This window comes from Zalophus californianus, chromosome 8 (assembly GCF_009762305.2).
Source record: "Zalophus californianus isolate mZalCal1 chromosome 8, mZalCal1.pri.v2, whole genome shotgun sequence".
Classification (NCBI taxonomy): domain Eukaryota; kingdom Metazoa; phylum Chordata; class Mammalia; order Carnivora; family Otariidae; genus Zalophus; species Zalophus californianus.
The window spans coordinates 126,727,430-126,748,895 of record NC_045602.1 but is presented as its reverse complement, the minus strand read 5'-3'; the positions used below and the strand labels follow the sequence as shown (position 1 = coordinate 126,748,895).

The 21,466-nt window shown below is 44.2% G+C and overlaps 1 protein-coding gene across 18 annotated transcripts in view; it reads left to right on the top strand.

Annotated features, from left to right (window-relative positions):
* The window catches only part of ZMYND8 (zinc finger MYND-type containing 8), a 139,127-nt gene that overhangs the window by 58,169 nt on the left and 59,492 nt on the right, over positions 1 to 21,466 (top strand). For 13 of the 18 annotated variants that reach the window (XM_027621963.1, XM_027621954.1, XM_027621969.1 and 10 more), the window contains 7 exons: positions 4,856 to 5,074; positions 8,014 to 8,127; positions 10,579 to 10,671; positions 11,796 to 11,883; positions 14,983 to 15,038; positions 17,999 to 18,076; positions 19,555 to 19,670. In XM_027621963.1, coding sequence (XP_027477764.1) covers positions 4,856 to 5,074; positions 8,014 to 8,127; positions 10,579 to 10,671; positions 11,796 to 11,883; positions 14,983 to 15,038; positions 17,999 to 18,076; positions 19,555 to 19,670 — 764 coding nt within the window. The remainder of the gene's footprint in view (positions 1 to 4,855; positions 5,075 to 8,013; positions 8,128 to 10,578; positions 10,672 to 11,795; positions 11,884 to 14,982; positions 15,039 to 17,998; positions 18,077 to 19,554; positions 19,671 to 21,466) is intronic. The other 5 variants (XM_027621964.1, XM_027621971.1, XM_027621968.1 and 2 more) reach the window with 1 other exon arrangement.

The following is a 21,466-nucleotide window of genomic DNA, read 5'->3' as shown; positions in this document are numbered from 1 at the left end:
TACCATAAATGGGTGAGCTAGATATTATTTTGTCGGGCCCATGCATTGTCTTAAAAACTTAAAAATATTCACAGAAGTCCCTTGTTGGGCTGGGGCAGTGTATTAACAGTGGAGACAGTTCCGGGGGGTGTAGGCTTGCTGGCTTCTCCCTGAGCTCAGGCAGCACTGGGAGTGTGTATCTGCCTAGCTGTCTTAATCACTGGAGCTGAGCCGGGGCTGCCCCTTAAGATGGGCCTGAGTTCTGCCTCTCCCTGTTGTCTGTCTCGCCAGCGTCCAGGCTGAATGCCAGTGACATTCCTCGCACTCCAGGGCTGGGCAGTTTTTCTTAGAGCAGAGACGTATTTTGCAGTTTTTGTGCTTTAAATGGAGAAGAACAAAAGCTGGAACAAGGACCGTTTTCACTCACGTATGTTACCTCTGTGGTCCATGTAGGAATTTTGAGTTTTGGTCCCCGTTTGTCACACATGTACCCTGTGCTCACACACAGCCAGACCACCCATTTTCTGCTTTACGCAGACCAGGTGTCAGCTAACTACAGCCTGTGAGCCAGATGCTGCCCTGAGCCTATTTTTGTAAATAAAGTTTTATTGGCACACAGCCACATTCGTTCATTTACATATTGTCTATGGTTGCTTTTTTGCTACTGTTGCTGACTTGAGTCCTTGTAATAGAGACCACATGACCTGCAACGCCCTCAGCTATTTACTGTCTTTTTTTTTTTTTAAGATTTTATTTGTTTGAGAGACACAGAGAGAGAACATAAGCAGAAAGAGGGAGAAGCAGACACCCTGCTGAGCAGGGAGCCTGATGTGGGGCTCGATCCCAGGACCCTGAGATCATGACCTGAGCGGAAGGCAGACGCTTAACCGACTGGGCCACCCAGGAGCCCCTATTTCCAGTCTTTATACAACCCGTTAGAGAAGAAGTTTTTTGGCTACTGGCACAAGACTGAAGTATTAGAGAAGTGAGTGAATGAGCCTGTTCTCTTGTTCAATCAGCCTGTGGAAGAAGCAGGGAAATAAGAACATTTGCTCACACAGCCTGCAGTTATCCTATAATAACACAGGTTGCAACCTGTTTGCCTTACTAGCAGGCTGGTAACACCCCCTACACATAGGGCGGAGAAAATCGTAACTCATTTTACCTGGAATGATTTGCTTTTCCTTTTTTAAATGTTCCATATTTGTTATCAGACTATTTTTATGGAACAGGAAACACAAGATAAGGCAGATATCTGATTGATACGGAGGTTACCAGGCAGCTAGTTCTCAGCAGCAGGAGCTGCTGCCTAGCACGCGTCCCTCATGATTCCCCCCAGGAACACCCATTCCCAGCCAGGTGTGGGCTGGAGGCAAGGACATGGGGGCAGGGAGCTTAACCTCAGAAGTGGCAGCTAGGCTTCTCTTGGACAGGAAAGCCCTGGGTTTCCAGTTAGGGAGTTTAGCTGGCCTGTTCGATTCTTCCAGTTTCATTTAGATTGACTCTTCCTGTCCTATTATTAACTTGCTGAAAGGAAGTCAGGCACTGAACTATGGCTTACTGCTATGTTGCAAAAGCCACAGAAGCACTCTGGAAGACCTCACTCAGGTGAGAAATAGTTCGTGCTCGCTTGATACGTGAGGCTTACCTTTCCATACGAGGATCTTCTCGTCTTTGCACACCTTGCCTCCCTCTCGTTTCTTGTCCTCCGCCCCCTCCTTAAAGCCCCCCTTCGCCCCCTCTCCTGCCCCAAACGCAAACAAGCATTTCCTAGGCAGATAGCAGACCCTGTATGTCAGTGGTTCTCAACTAAGGGCAGTTTTGCCCCCCAGGGATGTTTGGCAATATCGAGACATTTTTGATCGTCACAGTTTTGTGGATGGTGGGGTGCTCCAGGCATCTAGCCAGTGGATACTACCACACATCCCATCATGCACAGGATGGCTCCATCCCACAAAGAATTTTCTGCCCTGAGCAACAGTAGTGGGAGGGTGAGAGCCACCCCCCCGCCAGATGTTCTCCTTTCATGTCCCCTTCTGTGGTGTTTCTGGTTGTTTTCCTAATTTTCAGATTCACTCCCTCCCCCCCTCAGCTCTTTGCATGAAACAGAAGTTATTTTGACCTATGGAGAATGTTCTCTGAGGGGGTCACTTCATCATTAGAGTCTCTCCTCCACCCAGCATTGTCTTATACAGGGTATCAGGGTGAGAGAAAGTTGGGTTGTTTTAACTAGTTTTCTCATCTGTCAAGTGCGACTAGTGGTGTCTATCCTGAGTACCTCTCTGGGGGTGTGAGGATAAAATGAAGATGATGTGTATGAGAGTATGTTAAACACTTAACATGGAAAGAAAATGGTAGTGATGTTATTGTCTGGAAACCAAGTATAGAGGCCTGTATCTGAATGGAAGCAGGGAAATAATTGGGCTCAAGAATTATGGAGTTACCCTTAGGTCTTTTTTTTTTTTTTTTTTTTAAGATTTTTATTTTATTTGAGAGAGAGAGTGAGAGCGAGCATGAGAAGGGAGAGGGTCAGAGGGAAAAGCAGACTCCCGGCCTAGAAGGGAGCCCGATGTGGGACTCGATCCCGGGACCCCGGGATCATGACCTGAGCCGAAGGCAGTCATTTAACCACTGAGCCACCCAGGCGCCCGAGTTACCCTTAAGTCTTAGTTGTTGGGGCGCCTGGGTGGCTCAGTTGGTTAAGCGTCTGCCTTCGGCTCAGGTCATGATCCCGGGGTCCTGGGATCGAGCCCCGCATCGGGCTCCCTGCTCCGCGGGAAGCCTGCTTCTCCCTCTCCCACTCCCCCCTGCTTGTGTTCCCTCTCTCGCTGTGTCTCTCTCTGTCAGGTAAATAAATGGAATCTTAGTTGTTTTCCTAGTAGAAAGGGGAGTAGGGAGGCTTTGAAGAATGGATTAACAAAGATCTACGAAGGAAGCGTCCGGGAGGGTTGATAAAAAGGAGTGTAGAAATAGCAGACATTTCGATAATCTTAAAACCTCATACTAAAAAGCGGGAACAAGACATGCCTGCTTTTAATGTTTACCACTCTTTCCCATTATCCTGGGGGTTCCAGGATAAAATAAGGGCCCCATTACAATAAGGGGAAAAGAAAAGGAGTGTAAAAATATTAGAGATGAACAGACAAAAAAACTGATGTCGCTTAGAGCAGATGTTTTTAATCAGTAAACTGTTAGAACTGCCTATATAGGAGATCAGCATTAAAACTAAAAACATTTCTGTGTACCAACAATAACTACTTAGAAAATAGGGTAGAGAAAGATCCCATTCATAATATCAACAAAAATTATGCAGCTTTAACCAACATATGAGACCTTTGTGGAGGAAACTGTAATGTTTTGCTGAAGGACAGGACAGGAAAAAAGCTTACTGTCCAAGATAGGTACTGGGGTTGTGGCTAAACTATTACCCATGGAATCAAGGCTCAAAGTAGGTTGAGTAGCTTTCTTAAGGTCGGATAGCTAGTTATTGGGTCATTTTGATGCTTACCACCAGAATTTCTTTCTTTCTTTTTTATTCTCTTTAAATTTTTATTGTTATGTTAATTAAAAAAAAAAAAAAGTAGGCTCTACGCCCAGCATGGAGCCCAGTGTGGGGCTTGAACTCACAACCCTGAGATCAAGACCTGAGCTGAGATCAAGAATCGTATACTTAACCAACTGAGCTACCCAGTTGCCCCCAGAATTTCTTTCCTTTCTTTTTTGTAGAAGATTCATTTACTTATGTATCTGAGAGAGGAGGGAGGGGCAGAGGGAGAGAGAGAGCGAGCGTCTCAAACAGACTCTGCGCTGATTGTGGAGCCCGACGAGGGGCTCGATCCCATTATGCTGAGATCATGATCTGAGCTGAAATCAAGAGTGGGACCCTTAACCGACTGAGCCACCCAGGCGCCCCACCCCCATAATTTCTTACAGTACTTCTTAAAAATTGTATTTGTTACTGATTTCCACTAGACATTTTTTCCTGATGAGTTTCTTCTGAGTGATCTTATGTGTTCGGAATGTGGCTTTGTTAGATTGTATAATGTATCATCAGGGAAACATTTTTCTTGACATTCTGGAGTAGGAAGTGGTTTTGATTCCCATGAATTGGCCACTCATGTAATCTTTCTGCTGTTGGTGTTTCTGAATAGGAGATCTGGAACCTCTGCAAATATGAGGACCTACCAGGTTGAAGGATCATGGCTTTAGGAAGCCTCCGGTGGCTCACATATTTTACGCATTGGGGGTAGACTTAAAAAAGGAATGGCCTTTTTTTTTTTTCCTTTTTTTCTTTTTGGTGCCTCAAATCCCAATTGATCTATCCTCCCAGAGCCTGCTGTTGAAAGAATCCTAGGGCAAATTGTTGGCTTTGTTTAGACCTCCATTTGTTGGTCTCTTAAGTATATCATTAATGGCAGCACTGTGTTAAATGCATACGTTATATCATCCCCTTGAATCCCAACCCAAATACCATGATGTTAGGTATTATCATCCCCATTTTACAGATGAGAAAGTTGAAGCTGAGAGGTTTAGATTTGGCCATGGTCATGCAGCTGGTAGAACTAAAATTTGAACCTGGGTATGCCTGGGTAGTAGCCATTGTAATTATTCTGCTAGGGCAGCCTCTTAACTCTTAGACACCAGCTTTTCAATCTATGGCTTATGAATGTAGAAGAGAGAGAGAGAGGAAAAAAAATATCTTAGTATCTAATGACCTGCAAACTCTGTATTTAGTAGAGTGACCCAAGATAGCTTTTTAAGGAATGTGTGGAATGCTGTGATGTTCTTTTGTTGTTATTGATGTATTTGTTCAAATTCCTTTTGAGAATGCACATTTGTTTTGAAACCAAACCTGTCTTTCTTGCCTACATTTCAGTCAGAACTAAGACATGGTCCGTTTTACTATATGAAGCAGCCACTCACCACAGACCCTGTTGATGTTGTACCGCAGGATGGACGGAATGATTTCTACTGCTGGGTTTGTCACCGGGAAGGCCAAGTCCTTTGCTGTGAGCTCTGTCCCCGGGTTTATCACGCTAAGTGTCTGAGACTGACATCGGAACCAGAGGGGGACTGGTTTTGTCCTGAATGTGAGGTTAGTTCCCAACAAATGAATGCATTATCTGCTTCGTTTCCTTTCCTTTCTCATTCTCCCTTTCATTTAAAAATTTTTGAATAATCCAGATTCAGGAAAAAAATGAAATCTCTTGCCTTCCACTTGCTCTATCCTGGTCACCCCCTTTCGGGACCAGCTTTGGCAGGGGCCTGAGCACTGCCGCTCTTGCAGTGACAATTGCACTGAGTGTTGGTTTTGATTCTTCCTGGGTCTTTGGATCACTCTGGGATCTGCAGCCTTCTCTGATTCTGCTGTAATGAACATTTCAGAAGTTAACTTAGGAACTGTTTAACAGTTCACGTATTTTGAAAAGATCGCATGCTGTTTTTGCTCTTCTTGGATGTTGTCTCCTGCTGCATCCGTTGAGTCATTGGCGGTAGCTGAGAAGACCAATTTGGGTTATGTGCTCCATGTGGTTGTCATCTGATGCTTTCATTCATGCTGCAACTGTTTCTCGAGTGCCCGTTAGGTGCTAGGGATCCGGCCGTGAACAAAAAGAGGCACGCATGACATGCTTTTCAGGAGAAGAGGACAAAAACCAAATAAAATGAATTGAAGAGGAGGAATTGGGAGTAAGGCTTGTGGAGGGTGTTTCCCTTTCAAGTGAAGAGGCCCAGGAAGGCCCAGGAAGGCCCAGGAAGGCCTCACTGAGACTTGAGAACAGCATGAAGGAGAGGAGGAGCGAGTCGTGCCGCCTTCCATTGAGGAGGCTGCAGGTACAGAACCCAAGCAGAAGCCCGCTGGCTTAGTGAAGAACATAAGTATCTCATTTGTCAGAAAGCCTAACGTTTTCCTTTATTAAAACAGTTATGACCATTTCCACAATTCTGAGGTGTCTTCCATTATTGGCGACTTCCAGTGATGACGCTTTTTCAAGATGCTGCAAATGATGCCATCTGCAAAATCATTTAATACGGAATGTCACTTGGGTTTGAAGGTATATTAGAACTTGATCTCACACAAGGAAGCTTTCTGTATACGAAATGGAACGTTCTCCCCGATGTCTTTCAAAAGAAGCAAGCTATAGGACGGTGTCTGTGGTACTGCTTTCGTGTTGGGAACGGAGAAAAATAAGAACTATATGAAAAGAGACGAGACTTCACATTGATACGATGATGACATTTTAATGGTGTTCTGCCCCTAAAATTGCAAACGATGGCCTCTGGTTCTCTTTGGGGTACTTGAGACAGATGTGTAGGATACCCTTTGCGCAGCGATGCCCTCTTGTTGGGGGCTCGACCTGATTCCGCTACAGTTAGTGGGGGCACTGGATCTTTCATCCGTTTCCTTTTGTCTTGACCCACCCTTCCCAGTTGTTTTATTCATAATTTTGCAGAAATGATAGTGACTTTTGCTGCAAGTAACGATCCTGATGGATGCGGGCTGGAACAATAAGGGATCAATAGGGATTTATTCTCATGTGTAGAAAGAACCCAGAGGCAGGGCCAGGCCAGAGTTTGTGCACAGCCAGACTCTGTTTCACTGTTGAGGCGAAGTGTGCCCTCATCCCCCCGCCCCCCGCCATGGCCGTAAGCTGGCTGCTGGGGTTTTTAATCACGTGTGCCTAGACAAAAATCCCTCTAAGAGGAGGAGTGTTTCTGTTTACAACCCTTTTTATCAAGCAGAAGGACCTTGCCCTTCAGCCTCCAGGTGACTTTGTCCTTGGCCTCATCAGTCAGGATTGCACCAGTCTTCAAGCAAAAGAATCTTGAAAATGCTTGTCTGGCACTGTCAGTCTATGTCATGGGAACCAGGCACTGCTAGCCAGGAGGGAAGGGATCAGGGATGGAGGAGAGGTGAAAGCGTTCGCTATGGATAGCTACCTGGAGGCAAACAGCGATTCAAACAAACAGGTGTTCTGTGTCTAAGGTTCAGGGCCCCACATTTCTTCCAGGGGTGCATTGGCAGTGCAGGCACCTCGCTAGCTGTCTCAGGCTCGGGTAGCTAAGCCGTTAGGTACGTGCGTCATGTACTGTTTCCAGCTTCTGAGCAACTCATGTGTTGCCCTTTTCCTCGACAACCAACCAGACACTTCTGAAGGTTCCTTTTGGAGGATCCAGAGCTATGAAGGTTGGAAACTAAATCAAGATTAATTGGAGGAAACTTTTCTCAGCTCTCCCTACACAGATGGTTAAAGAGTGTTTCCTGACATCATCAGACTTTGCTATTTTGGTGTTGCTGCTACATAAGGAGTCTGAAGCTCTGGGATTTTGTACCAGATTGACATAGCAGAGTCTGGTTTCAGACATTTCTCTGGGCCTCTTCTTTCATGGGAATTTCCCTTTCAAAATGACATTTATTTCCCATGGAGACAGACAGCTAGACTACGCTTCTTGTGTCGTTTGCCAGAATGTCCTGAGTGGGTTCACATCCGTGGTGACAGAGAATAAAGTCATTTATATTTAGTTCTCTCCCATCCCTTGGCTTCTTTCTACAGGGAATACTGTCCTTTTCCATCAGTGATGTCATTGAGTTAAAGCCTTGTCAGTTTCCTGAAAGGTAGCCCAGAATGCTAAGAGGATCAAGTTAACTGACTGATTCATTGTGTGCAGAGATCACCCTAAAACCATTAGTGGTCTTTCCTTTCACATCCCATTCTTGAAACCCAGGGTTGTAACGGTGACGATTTTTCAGGTCCCTGCCCACCTGCCTCTTTCTCAGATTATGTCATCTTCATGAGCGAAAAACACTTCCAAATAAGGTCATCACCAGTGGATTGGTGTGCCTCTTCATTTTTATCCACTGATCCAGTGTATGGTCAAGTAGATTGGAGTCCTTCTCAAGTGAAACAACTAGTCTCGTTTGGATGGAAAGGAATTTTTATTATGAGCTTATTGGAAAATTAGGAGGAAAGGGAACTTTGTACGGGGAATAGTAATTTTTTTCTAACTGAACATTTGTGTGATTTTGACTCGTAGAAGATTACAGTAGCAGAATGCATCGAGACTCAGAGTAAGGCCATGACAATGCTCACCATCGAACAGTTATCCTACCTGCTCAAGTTTGCCATTCAGAAAATGAAACAGCCAGGGGTAAGAAAAAAGTTCCTTTTGGTGTAAGTGTAAATGGAAAATAGTGACTTTTGTTGTTTTCTGTTAACATTCTTGTTCTGGGTAGTTTTTGCTTTCCAGACACCTGTGAATACTCTTTGGGTCTTCTTATGTGCCTGGCTCAAATACCTAAAAATTAAATATAAAGTACGATGACAATCAGTTAATTCTCTGTAGTGAGTACTCCGTGTCCCCAGTGAGTTTAATGGGGGAATGACATGCAGTTGAAAGTTGGTGGGGATTTAAAATTCTGGTTGGTCATGAAGTGAAACCTCACACCCAGACCCCGTTGGGTAAGGAGGTTCTGTACTTCTCCCTTTGGGAGTTTGTAAAATTCCATTTCAGTGAGAGAGTGGAATACAACCCAGTGTATTTATAATCAAGGTCTGATGATGGAACCTCCAAGTGAAACTCAACCAGTGAGACTCCCATAAAGGGCGAGAATTTGGTTCATTCCTTCAGTTTTGAAATGGGATTTGAGGTAGAGCCCTTTGCCTCTTAAAGGAAATCCAGATGTGAAAGCAAGGCTGCCACATTCAGCTGGCACGCTCTGTTTCCTAGTGGTTACCCTCCCCAGAGTCCCAGGCACATCATAGTCATGGTGGTTTTAGTTTTTTTCATGACATTTTTTAGGAACATGACTATAAAATGCCTCGTTCTTAAAAAGAATATGTTGTGCCCATATAATCAACATGTTATGACATTCTTTGTACGGACCAATCTAGAGAAACTTTAAGGGTAGGGTTTTCTCTTTCCAGTTTGCACAGAAGCACCATATGGGCTAGTGGTGACCCTTTGTTAAACTCTCCAGAGTCTGCTTTCTAAGTCAAGGGAATATACAGCATTGTAGAACCTCAGGGTATTGAATAGACAGTGTGGCTTAATTTCTTAGAAAAAAAAAAACAAAAAAAACCCCAAGCTTTTGTTTTGAGATTATATTCTGAAACTTGATACCATGAAAAAAAAAAACTCAGAGCATGCCAATTGGGTGTTGCTAAATTGGGAATCTATTTGTAACAAAATCTCCGTCAATGGAAGCAAAAGCATGGAGAGCCTCAGTTTGGAAAGAAAAACAACTCTTTTTTTTTTAACTGTAGAGTTGTTTTTATGTTGAGTGACAAGGAATTACTTTCTGCTTTTCTATAGGCTAAATTATGGGACTGTTTTACAAAAAGAACAGATTCATGTAGAGTTGTCAACACTGTAGAATTATAAACCAAAGAGAAAAATCGAAGAAGGCCTTAATTTCTCACATAAATTGTTTGATATAAAATCAATTAGGGCAGAAAGTTGCCGATGATATTGAAGCATCTTTGTAACTTGCAATGGCCACACACTTTCCTTCTGGGTAAAAGAGGGCTCCAGTGACTGCAAGTGGTAGCTCTTTCAGATGCCTTGCTTGGCTGTCATTTGGTGTTTAATTAAATCTTTTAGTTATTGATGGATTGATTGATTTTGAGATTTTATTTATTTACTTATTTATTTATTTATTTATAAAGATTTTATTTATTTATTTGAGAGAGAGAGAATGAGAGACAGAGAGCATGAGAGGGAAGAGGGTCAGAGGGAGAAGCAGACCTCCCGCTGAGCAGGGAGCCCGATATGGGACTCAATCCCGGGACTCCAGGATCATGACCTGAGCCGAAGGCAGTCGCTTAACCAACTGAGCCACCCAGGCGCCCTTGAGATTTTATTTTTAAGTAACCTCTACACCCAATGTGGGGCTTGAACTTTTACAACTCTGAGATTAAGAGTCGCATGCTCTACCAACTGAGCCAGCCAGGTGCCCCAAATCTTGTAGATTTTTAAATATTGATAAGTATAAACAATCCATCAACAAACCGGGCCTTGCATTTTGAGCTGATTCACGTAAGGGCTGAAGAACGTGGCGCAAGATGAAAAACTTTGACATAGTCTCTGTGTTGAGGGTAATTTGGCTTCTTGGAGGAGGAGCAAAATCTCACTGTCTGAATTTCCCCCCAAGTGTAAAATATCTGCTGGCACTTAGGGGGACTTTATTAAGTGTGTCATCTCTGGGTATGGCCACATTTTCCTGTCTATTTTGGTTATGGATGTTTGCAGGACATAGGTAAGCCTTATTCAGAGTTCACGTACGAAGTAGCTCATGGTGTGTTGTTCTTGTCGATCTTAATAGAAGAGCACAGAACCTGTTATTTGCATATATTTTGAAAACTAAACAAATAACAAAAGAAACCCCCCCCCGCCAATGATTATTGATAACCAGGCAGAACTAGAAGCTGAACCAGCTTAGTACTCCCCAAGGTCATTCTTTGTGGAAACCACTAGAACTGTATTGTCTGAAAAGTTGTCTCCATTTTGAAAGTACTTTTGTTACTATTAATGCTTTGTTTTCCACAGTAATGATGGATTTGTGTCTCCGTGTGTGTGTGCATCTCTTCTTTTCTTTTATAGACAGATGCATTCCAGAAGCCTGTTCCATTGGAACAGCATCCTGACTATGCGGAATACATCTTCCATCCTATGGACCTTTGTACATTGGAAAAGGTTGGCCTCCATCAAAGAACCTCACCATTGTAGCCATAATTCCCAGAGGGACTAAAGACCCTCCCTCACTTCCTGTGCCCCATCTCAAGTTAGATGATTACTGTGCCTTTCCTCTGCACCATTTTTATTTGGATGGAGGAACTCTTGATCCCTTCACTTCTGTAACATTCTTCCAAGGATTGTAATGGAGTGTTGAATTCCACTGATTAGCTCCAAATATTACTTTTGCTGGTGATTGTCTGAAAATTGAGCTGAAAAAGTCACACTTCTATGAATCAGTGATTTGATTGATTTGAGCCTTACCTCCTCTTTTTCTGTCAGAGGTGCTAAGGAAGGCAGCAGGAAGGAGAAAAGAGAAAATTAAGTGTTTGGGAAACCGTCAGATTGCTGATAAAGATGTGGCTTCCTAGAAGTAATTCTACTGTTACGGATATGTCCTTAATGCCTGAAGGTGCTTTGAAAAGTTCAGGCTAAAATTCCATCCTGAAAATTACACTTGGAACGCTTTAGATTGTGTATATCACCCTGGTGCTAATTTTCAAATTTTTGGCATGAAATATGGGGAATGAAAAGCATGGATGAGGAGAAAACCTTATATTGTCTTGCTGACCCCCAAATGCTCAATCGAACCTGCTTTGAAAAATTACACACACCCTCATGGTTTTCAAGAAAAGAAGGCATTCAAAAAAGACAGAGTTGGAATCCTAGCTTCACAAATTAATAGCGTTGGAACTTTGCAGAAGTTCCTTAACAATCCCAGACCTCAGTATTCTTGTGATGATAGTAAGTGTGTCATTGCGTTCTTAGTCACAAGGCTTATGTGAGGCTGTTACAATGAATAAAAGCCACGTCAGTATATAAAATATCCTGGTTTCTTGGAAGGGGCTGCTTGATAAATGACAGCTGGTATAAGAGGAAACAATTCAAGTTACTGTGATGAATTCAGCGACTTCATTTTTATGGAGCTCTAGATCTCAAATATAATAGCATCTTGGGAAATGGGTAAAAGCATTAATTAATTTGGCAAATGACTGCTAAGAAAAATGATGTGGGGACGCAGGTGTTAATTGGCTGCAGCTTGTACAGACTCACGGGTTATTATGCTCCTTGGCTTTTCTCCCCAGAATGCTAAAAAGAAAATGTATGGATGCACAGAAGCTTTCCTGGCCGATGCAAAGTGGATTTTGCACAACTGCATCATTTATAATGGAGGTGGGTGGCTTAGGTGGCTCCTAAAAAAAGAGAATGTTTATGCTGTGTGTTTTGCTCAATCTCCCACCCTTCCTAAAGAATCATGCTCTTTTTTTCCTGTGCCAGGGCCAAAAACTGAGAGTATTTGTATATAGATTGCTAATATGTGTGAATAGGGGACAGTGACTCTGTGCTTTAAGGGAATGAGCTGGTATCCATAGTGGCTCATGGCTATATGATGCTGCTTACCTGTCCTTCTTAGAAACTTTATGGAGGAATGATTACGTAGAAAAAATGCATAGATTTTGTGAATACAGACTCTGAATTTGACAAATGTGTAACCCACCTCAAAAGTATAACTACAACCTCAGATTAAATCTAGAGTATTTGCATCACTCTATTATATTCCCACTTGTCCCTTACCAGTAAATCCACCCTCCTTGGTTTTTCCTGCCCCTACAGATTAGTTTTACATATTCTGGAATTTCATACAAATGGAGTCCTAGGGCATTCTTTTGTGTCTGGCTGATTGCATGCAGTGTAATTTTTTTTGGGATTCATGCATGTTGTTGTATGTATCAGTCGCTTTGTTCCTTTTTATTCCCATGAGTGGTTTTTCACTGTATCAGCATACAATTTATTTATCTATTCCCTTTGTGGATTTTGAAGGATCTTTGGGTATTTTCAGCTTTCGGCTGTTAGGAATAAAGCCACTGTGAACATTCTTGTGGAAGTCTTTGTGTGGACATATATTTTCATCTCTCATGGGTAAATACTTAGGAGTGGTAGTGCTGGGTCATTGACTAGGTTTCTAGTTATTTATTTATTAAAGACTTTATTTATTTATTTGGCAGAGAGACACAGCGAGAGAGGGAACACAAGCAGGGGGAGCGGGAGAGGCAGAAGCAGGCTTCCCGCTGAGCAGGGAGCCCGATGCGGGGCTCGATCCCAGGCCCTGGGATCGTGACCTGAGCCGAAGGCAGACGCTTAATGACTGAGCCACCCAGGTGCCCCTGTCTTGTAAATTTAAATAGAAACCTAGTCGGGGCGCCTGGGTGGCTCAGTCGTTAAGCGTCTGCCTTCGGCTCAGGTCACGGTCCCAGGGTTCTGGGATCGAGCCCCGCATTGGGCTCCCTGCTCCGGGGGAAGCCTGCCTCTCCCTCTCCCGCTCCCCCTGCTTGTGTTCCCTCTCTCGCTGTGTCTCTCTCTCTGCCAAATAAATAAATAAAATCTTAAAAAAAAAAAAATTTACAAGACATTTTGGCAAACTTTCTGCAAAGTGGTTGTATCATTTTATACTCTTGTAGCCATGCATAGGAGAGTCTTAGTTGCTCTACATCCTTGTCAACACTTGGTGTTGTCAGTCTTGTTAATTTTAGCCGTTCTTGGAAGTGTGAACTGTTAATGTCACGGTGGTGTTCATTTGCCTTTTCCTTAGAATTAAAGGTATTGTGTATTTTTTCATGTGTTTATTAATCACTGGTGTATCTTTTTTTGGTAAAATATGTATTCAGATCTTTTGCTCATTTCAAGAACTGGGTGGTTTGTGTTTTTATTACTGCATTTTAGGAGTTCTTTGTATTCCGGATAAAGTTGTGTCAGTTACGTTTTTGTGGATTGAGCCTTCAGGACAGAATGGAAGAGGATTCCTATTAAAATCTGCTCTCATGGCACCTTTCACATTACCCTACCTTCTCCCACAGTCCTCTCTGTCTACCTTCTGGCCAGGTAGCTCTTCCAGTGTCCTGCTCCATTCTCTTCCTCTTGTGATCTGCGAGAACACTCTGCCTTCATGACTTTTTCTTATCCTTTGGTGTCAGCCTCAGTCCTCTGAGGAGCCTTCCCTTATGGACCCAGACCATACCAGATGCTCCCGTTAGGAGATCTCATAGTACCTGTACTTGCCCATGGTCGCGTTTATCACACTTCCTGGATGGTGCTAATTTTATTTGTTTGAGGATGTTAAGATATTTTTTTTCCCCCCCTTTTTTGGGTGTAAGATCTTGAAGAGCAGACGCCCCTGTCTTCTTCCCGTATGGTCCTAGGGTAGATGGTTAGCTAATGTATAAGGGAAGATGTATGAGGGGGTGGCTCTCTGCTCAAAGCACACGTTCTGCATTATTAGCTCAGTAGCGGGGCCAGTGGTATGGGGAGGGGAGAGAGAGGCACTCGGTTGAAAATTCATGTAAAGATTATTAACTCAAATATGTAGAAAGGCTGGTAAGATCACATAAGCAAGTGGATGAGATTAGGTGGCAGAAAAATAGCAGCACAAGCCAGCATGGCCATTGGCCAAGGGGAGAACTAGAGCCTGATAAACTGGGGGAATGAACTCCTACCTGTTCTGAAGGGCTCACCACTGGACACCCCAGTCGTTTTTGGATACAGAGTTATCAGATTTTTTGAGTTTTCAAGGCAAGCCAGAAATCTAGGAAGGGGTGTGTGTGTGTGTGTGTGTGTATGTAAAATCTTTTTGCCAAGAAATTGATAATGTCTGGAAATACCATAATGTCTGAAGAAAGCATGGCTTTTCAGCCATCTTGTCTTCTGGTTTAGTGTGCAGGTGAGGGATTTAGAGTTAGATCTGGGGCCAGATTTTCAGTTCATTAGCTAAATAGTCTCGTGTAAGCAATGACTCCTGAGCCTTGGCTTACTCATTAATGAAAGGGGAGCATTCATACCTGCTTCCTAGTACAGCTTCTTGAGGAGTTAAGAAAATGTATTTCGAAGCACCAGGCACAGCAGAGCTACTTATTTTCTCTCCCCTGTTACTTTACATGTGGAGTCTGGAACAATGGGCGAATGAGGCTCCTTTCCACTAATTAGAGCCTTTCAGACGTGAAAGCATCTTCCCGATATTAACCTATGAGCTGTAGGAATCCCACACAAATTACTCAGTTTCAGAGATGACATTGAGGCACCAAAGATTGCTCAGTGTTTAGGGGAGAAGTCACATAATTTGAACCAATATCAGGAGCCAGAATCTTCTGGCTTTTAGCCTTTGAAGCTTAATCCTGGGGGGAAGCAAGTTGAAAGGTTGTTAGTGGAAGTATAACCCCATGGTTGGGTGTTAATAGTTGTGTTTCCATTTGAATTAATCATACTTTTTTATTCCTTTAGGAAATCACAAATTGACGCAGATAGCAAAAGTAGTCATCAAAATCTGTGAGCATGAGGTATGTGTTTCTCACTGTCCGATTTTAAATGCACCCAGAGTGAGGGGCTGGGGTGGCTGGTTTCTATCTGCAGAATTTCTCAGTGGGTAGCTATGGCAGTTTTGGGATTTATCTATTTATTTTTTAAAAAGGTTTTATTTATTTGAGAGAGAGAGAGAGAGAGAAAGCACAAGCAGGGGCAGGGGCAGGCAGAGGGAGAAGGAGAAGCAGACTCCCTGCTGAGCAGGGAGCCCAATGCAGGACTTGATCCTAGGACCCTGGAATCATGACCTGAGCGGAAGGCAGACACTCAACTGACTGAGCCACCCAGGCATCCCAGTTTGGGCATTTATTGAGGCACATACAGTGCCCCCCGTCTTCAAAGAAAAGTAAAAGCGACAAAGAGTGGACCCCAGTATGTTATAAACCACCCTTATCTGACCCATGATCTAAGGGAGGTGGAGATGACCTTGTATTACTCAGTTTTGAGTCATGGTCAAGCACAAGCATTGGGCATCCTGAGTTTTCTTAGTTGCATAGATAGGGCTCATGATTTGTTCACCCTACAATCTGTGGCATTGGGCCAGGCCCCTTTTACTCTTCTTAGGGAAGATGTTTGGGTTTTGATGTTATGTCTTGGAAAGGTCCTGATTGTTTCTCAGGGAGTGGCCTGGAGAGTCCTGGAGAGTCATTCCCTCTTGGAAATACAATTTTGATGATGTGAAAGAAAGGCTCTGAGGCCCTAGTGGTTGTAGGGTGGGCTGGGAGCAGAAACAGTACCAGGGAGGCTTTATTAGACCCCCACCATAGGAGCGAGAAACCTAGACGTAATGGACTTAAACATGTCTGTGTACTTCATTCATTCATCCATTCATTTGTAAGGAAAACACTTGGATATCTCAGGGTGTGTCCATTTCTACCTATTTTTGTAGAGAGTTTTATAATTTATATTTTTCACTTAGTTTGAGTGTTTCCCCATTGTAATTAAACACACAGGAACAACAGAATTTTTCATGGCTGTTGTGATGATTTTCTTAGTATAAATGTTAGAAATGTTAACCCTTAGACATGATAGGTACCTTTCTAACATTTATACTAAGGCTCTAGGTAGATATTTCCTCATTGGCTTCTGGAAAAGCTGTAGCATCTTAAACAACAGCCTGGGATGGGTGAGTATGGTAGTTTTTCTGTGTCCTTCTCAATATTGGACGTTCTTGCAATGCAATCAGTAAAACCGGGCATGTCACCATGAGTTTGGTTTGCACTTCTTTGAAGACAAGTGGTGATGGACTGTTTTTTTTTTTTTTTTTCTTTTTTTAAAGATTTTATTTATTTAATAGAGTGAGAGAGAGCACAAGCAGGGGGAGCGGCACGGAAAGGGAGAAGCAGACTCCCCGCTGAGCAGGCAGCCTGATATGGGGCTCGATTCCAGGACCCTGGGATCACAACCTGAGCCGAAGGCTGACGCTTAACTGGCTGAGCCACTCAGGCGCCCGATGGACTGTTTTTTATATGTTTATTATTGATTTGGAGTTTTGTATGAATGAGTTGTCCAGTTGTTTCCCCCTTGGGGATTCATTTGTTTTCCTGTATTTGGGAGCTAAAGCCTAGGCTTTTAATCATTGGTGGGTTGCGCGAGGTGGAATTTATTGAACCCAGATGCTTTGTGTCTGCCATTTCTGAATCTACCTGTTGGCAACACATTGCCCCTGTTCGGGCTTCAAGGCAGGGCTCTCCTGGACCTGACGTTACCACCTTCTTTACCCTGTACCTTTGGAATAGCGTACAAGTAGAGTGAGCAGAAGGAGGAACTATATGCCATCATTCATTCATGCATGTATTCTTTTGTTCCTTTATTCACTCACCTTTAAGTTAGTCAATTATAGTTACAACATTATTAGTTATAATGTTATAGCTGCCTGGGTTCAAATCCTGGCCCTGTCACTTTCCAGCTGTGAGACTTTGGGCAGGTGTCCTGACTTTCTGGGGGCTTCATTTTCTCCGTCACATGTAGGTAACAGCAGTCCTGCCTTTGAAGGGAGTGTGAGGAATAAATGGATCGGTACCTGTAGATCACTTCAGTGATGCCAGCAGAGATCTCTGATCAGTGTTAACTAATGTATTGATTACTGTGTCACTTGAAGTGCTTTACATTCATCTCCTATAATTGTTAAAATCCGTTTGGTAGGTGTTGCTCGCATCCCCATTTTGTACATGAGGAAATGGGAAGGAAATGGAGCCTCAGACAAGATAGGCAACCGTTCCTAGAGTTACAGAGCTAGGAAATGGGCTTCTGGGGTCCTTGATTCTAGGTCAGACGTAGATTTTCTAGGGGAACGTATTTTTCAAGAGGGAGAAGGACGGTCTGCAGACTACACAATTCCAGATTGTCATCGGTGGAGAGAAAATAAGGCAACAGGGTGTTGAGCACCTGCTGCCCTGGATGGTGTGATTAGACATGTGTGGGAATTGAGCACAGTGAGCAGAGGCCGAGCGGTTCTGGAGGTGGTTGGGGAGCTCAGGAGGCCCAAGGCCTGGACACACTTGGCATTGACGGAGCTCATCAGGAGTTTAGATTTCCTTGTTAGTTTCTCAGCTTTGTACTACTGACATTTTGGCTGGGGAATTCTTTGTCTCGGGGACTGTCCTGCACCTCATAGATTCCAGTTGCAACCCACGGTCAGGTAAACGTTGGCACGTGATGGCCCTGCTGCTGTGTCTTGGGGGATGGACCCCAGTGGGCACAAGAGTAGAAGCTGATCCAGACGTGGTCCAGAGAGAGAGGAGGTGGTGGTGGTGGTGGCTTGGGTTAGGTGAAGCAAGGGGGTTGGTGGGGGGTAGTTGGACTCTTCTTGAGGGTGTTCCCCACTGTCGGACCTGGTTTAGCTAACCTTAACTGCTCACACCATCATGCATTCCTTGAGGGCCTCCAGATGTGAGGCCCCTGGGATGACACATCCTAACATGTTTTTGCTTTACAGATGAATGAAATTGAAGTATGTCCAGAGTGTTACCTAGCTGCTTGCCAAAAACGAGATAACTGGTTTTGTGAGCCTTGTGTAAGTTGCATTTCTTTTCCTTACTTCATTTTCTTTTGTTTTTTTTTAAAGATTTTATTTATTTATTTGAGAGAGAGAGAGAGAGAGAGAGAGAGAGCACAAGAGGGGGGGAGGGTCAGAGGGAGAAGCAGACTCCCTGCTGAGCAGGGAGCCCGATGTGGAACTCGATCCTGGGACTCCAGGATCATGACCTGAGCCGAAGGCAGTCGCTTAACCAACTGAGCCACCCAGGTACCCTTCCTTACTTCATTTTCTGAGCCCCATGCCTTAGATGGCTACCCAAGGCTACTTTGTCCAGGTGGTTTATTCGGTGAAACTTTGGGTGAAGTGTTTTTTTTTTTTTTTTTAAAGATTTTATTTATTTATTTGACAGAGACAGCTAGAGCAGGAACACAAGCAGCGGGAGTGGGAGAGGGAGAAGCAGGCTTCCCGTGGAGCAGGGAGCCCAATGCTGGGCTCGATCCCAGGACCCTGGGATCATGACCTGAGCCTAAGGCAGAGGCTTAACGACTGAGCCACCCAGGTGCCCCACTGGGTGAAGTTTTTAAATGATTTTTGTAGTGATAAAGTTATGGCAGAATGTAAGTGATCCAGAGAGAATAAACCTCTGGGGCTGAAAATTCATGTGCCAAAGGGAGCATTGTGATTTCCTGGGCTTATTAATCCAGGGCCGGCTGCAGGGTAGAGAGCAAGAAGGAGCTCATCAGGGAGGGGGGCGCCCCATGGTAATGCAGATAGCGGGAAGAGAGTTCAGTGAGTGTGTTCTTTTGGATCTGTGTTGAGAGGTTTGGAAATACCTCTCTGGATTGCCTCAATGGTCTCTCCAACTTGGTGGTTTGGGGTAGGAGTTGGAGAGAGAAAAATCACCCTGTTTTCCTCATGGATCTGCATTTTCCAAACTGGTGTTCTGCAGAGAAGTGTGTTCTTGGGGTGGGCTGGTGGGAGGGTGGGAAGAAGTAGGGGTGGAGCTTGCTGGGAGGCAAGCTGGGGGCCAGTAAAGTGGAAAAGTAGAACATAGTTTATGTCTCTTCTGTCTTTGGAAATAAATACCTGCATAATTAAGGCTCTGGGCAGCCTCAATAAAGGACAAAGGTGGCTGATTGTACCCCTTGTTACCTGTCAGTTATAATGCACATTTAATTCCCCAACTCAAAGGAGGGTGTAGGCATTGCTGTCTCCATGTTGCAGGGGAAGGTGGACGCTCTTGCTCGTGGCCACCTGGGTAATAGCGTTAGAGCCAGGGTCCGTGCCTGGTCTTGTCGGTGCTCCATCCTTCTGTTTTGTCGTTCATCCCCAGAACCAGCTTTGCCTGGGGCTTACCGGCCTCACGCCCTCCTAGGCGAGCCCACTTGGGAGACCCTGCCTGGAACTGTTCTCATTCAGTTGGTGGCCTTGTTGTATTGTCACACACCAAGCTTTAAATGTGTGTCTTGCTGTCAAATATATACAAACTCTGGATTTTATTTTTCTTTTCCTAGAGCAATCCACATCCTTTGGTCTGGGCAAAACTGAAGGGGTTTCCATTCTGGCCTGCAAAAGCTCTGCGGGATAAAGATGGGCAGGTTGATGCTCGTTTCTTTGGACAACATGACAGGTGGGAGATCAAACCGGCTGCAAACGTATAGCGTTAACTGAACCTTTGATACTATCATGGGTGCAAGCAGAGGCAGAGGTATTATTGTGTTGTTTATTGTCATGACACCAACCAGTGATCTATCTTGTGGTTAAAAATACAGTCCTGGGCTGTGTTAAGCCTGATAATGTGTGGGCTTCAGTGTTTTCAGGTATGTTTAAGAGAAGAATCTTGCTTTCGTAGTTTTGTTGATGAAACTGGCACCATGGCTATTTTAAGTGCTGCTTGTTCTTTTTTGGATTTTCTAGAGCAAATTAAACTGCCGTGCAAATTGCTTTTCAAAATAATGCTTTCAGAGATCAGAAGTATTTCCCCAGATTGCCAGTAAATGAATCTCTTATCATTGTGCTGGGTGGTTCCCTCCTGTTGCCTTTTCTCTGAAGCTAAAATAGGAAATTATAAGAGGTGGCTGTTTTAACAGGTGGGAGCCCTCCCCGCCAGCCTTTCTACCCTCCCCTTTTCCTTGCTCACAGGGAAGTGAATTGTTCCAGCTCTTAGCAGTTCCTGCTCCTACATGCTTGAGAACAACAGGTAGACCCAGATGAGCCATGGTTAATATCTCAGTTCTCTTTTAGCAAGCTGTGTTGTGATTAAACGAGGCAAAAACCTTTCGAAGCCCTACCAAGTAGTTTGAAAAAGTGTTTGTGTTGGGGAGAATACTTAAAACACGTACCCTAAAAATTATATACAGCCACAGAATATACAGAAAATACAGTGTATAATTTCAAACACTGGAATCCGAACTGTTACTCTGTTCAGTTCTGCTTGTCTTGCAAATAAAAAACTGAAGAGTGAATTTTGCTAGAAATCTGTTGTCTGGAGGCAAAATGGGAATTTGCTGAGAGGGTCCTGGGTTTGTTTGTTTGTTTTTTTTTTAAAGAGTTTATTTATTCATTTGGGACTCAGAGATATAGAGAGAGTGTGTGCATGAGCAGGGGGAGAGGCAGAAGGAGAGGGAGAAGCAGGCTTCCCACTGAGCCAGGAGCCTGATGTGGGGCTTGATCCCAGGACCCTGGGACCATGACCCAAGCTGAAGGCAGACGCTTAACCATCTGAGCCACCCAGGCGCCCGGGTTTGATAGGAAGTATTTTGCTTTGTTTGATTTTGACCACTTTGCTGGAAATCTTTTGGTGCCTGCTGTGGGCCAGGTCATGTGCTGGTTGCTGGGGATTTGGGAGTGAGCAGGCAGACACTGTCCCCAACCATCTGAAGGCTGGCATCCTAGTGGGGAAGACAGATAATAACACAAGTAAACATACAGGCGAGATGATCTCAGATCAGGAGGTAATGGCCGAGACTGAGTGAAGATCTGGGTGGAGGGACAGACAGAGCCAGCCTGCTGTGCTTGGGAAAAGCAGGAGCATGGGGTGATTTGAACAGGGGGACGGGGGAGAGGCTGTTAAGAGATGGGTGGGGGAGGGGGCAGGGCCCCGATCACACAGCGTCTGCCTTTTCTTTGAAGAGCAAGAGGAATTAGTATCAGGTTGTGCATCTTCCTGCTACTTCATTATAGCAGGGCAAGTGTTAGCCATCTTGATGATTTGGGATTATTCTTGTTCTGTAATATGACCCAGTGTGGATATATTTAGGACATAGGTGGGTGGGAGAAATCAATGCTTGCCCCCCATGCACCAAATATTCTCTTAGCATCTTTGATTCTGCTCTCAGCTTAGCGCATTCTGCATGGACGTTCTCCTGTGTGTCAGACAGCTACTGAAGATGGCTTAGGGGACATGAGCTCTGCTAGCCCTAGTCC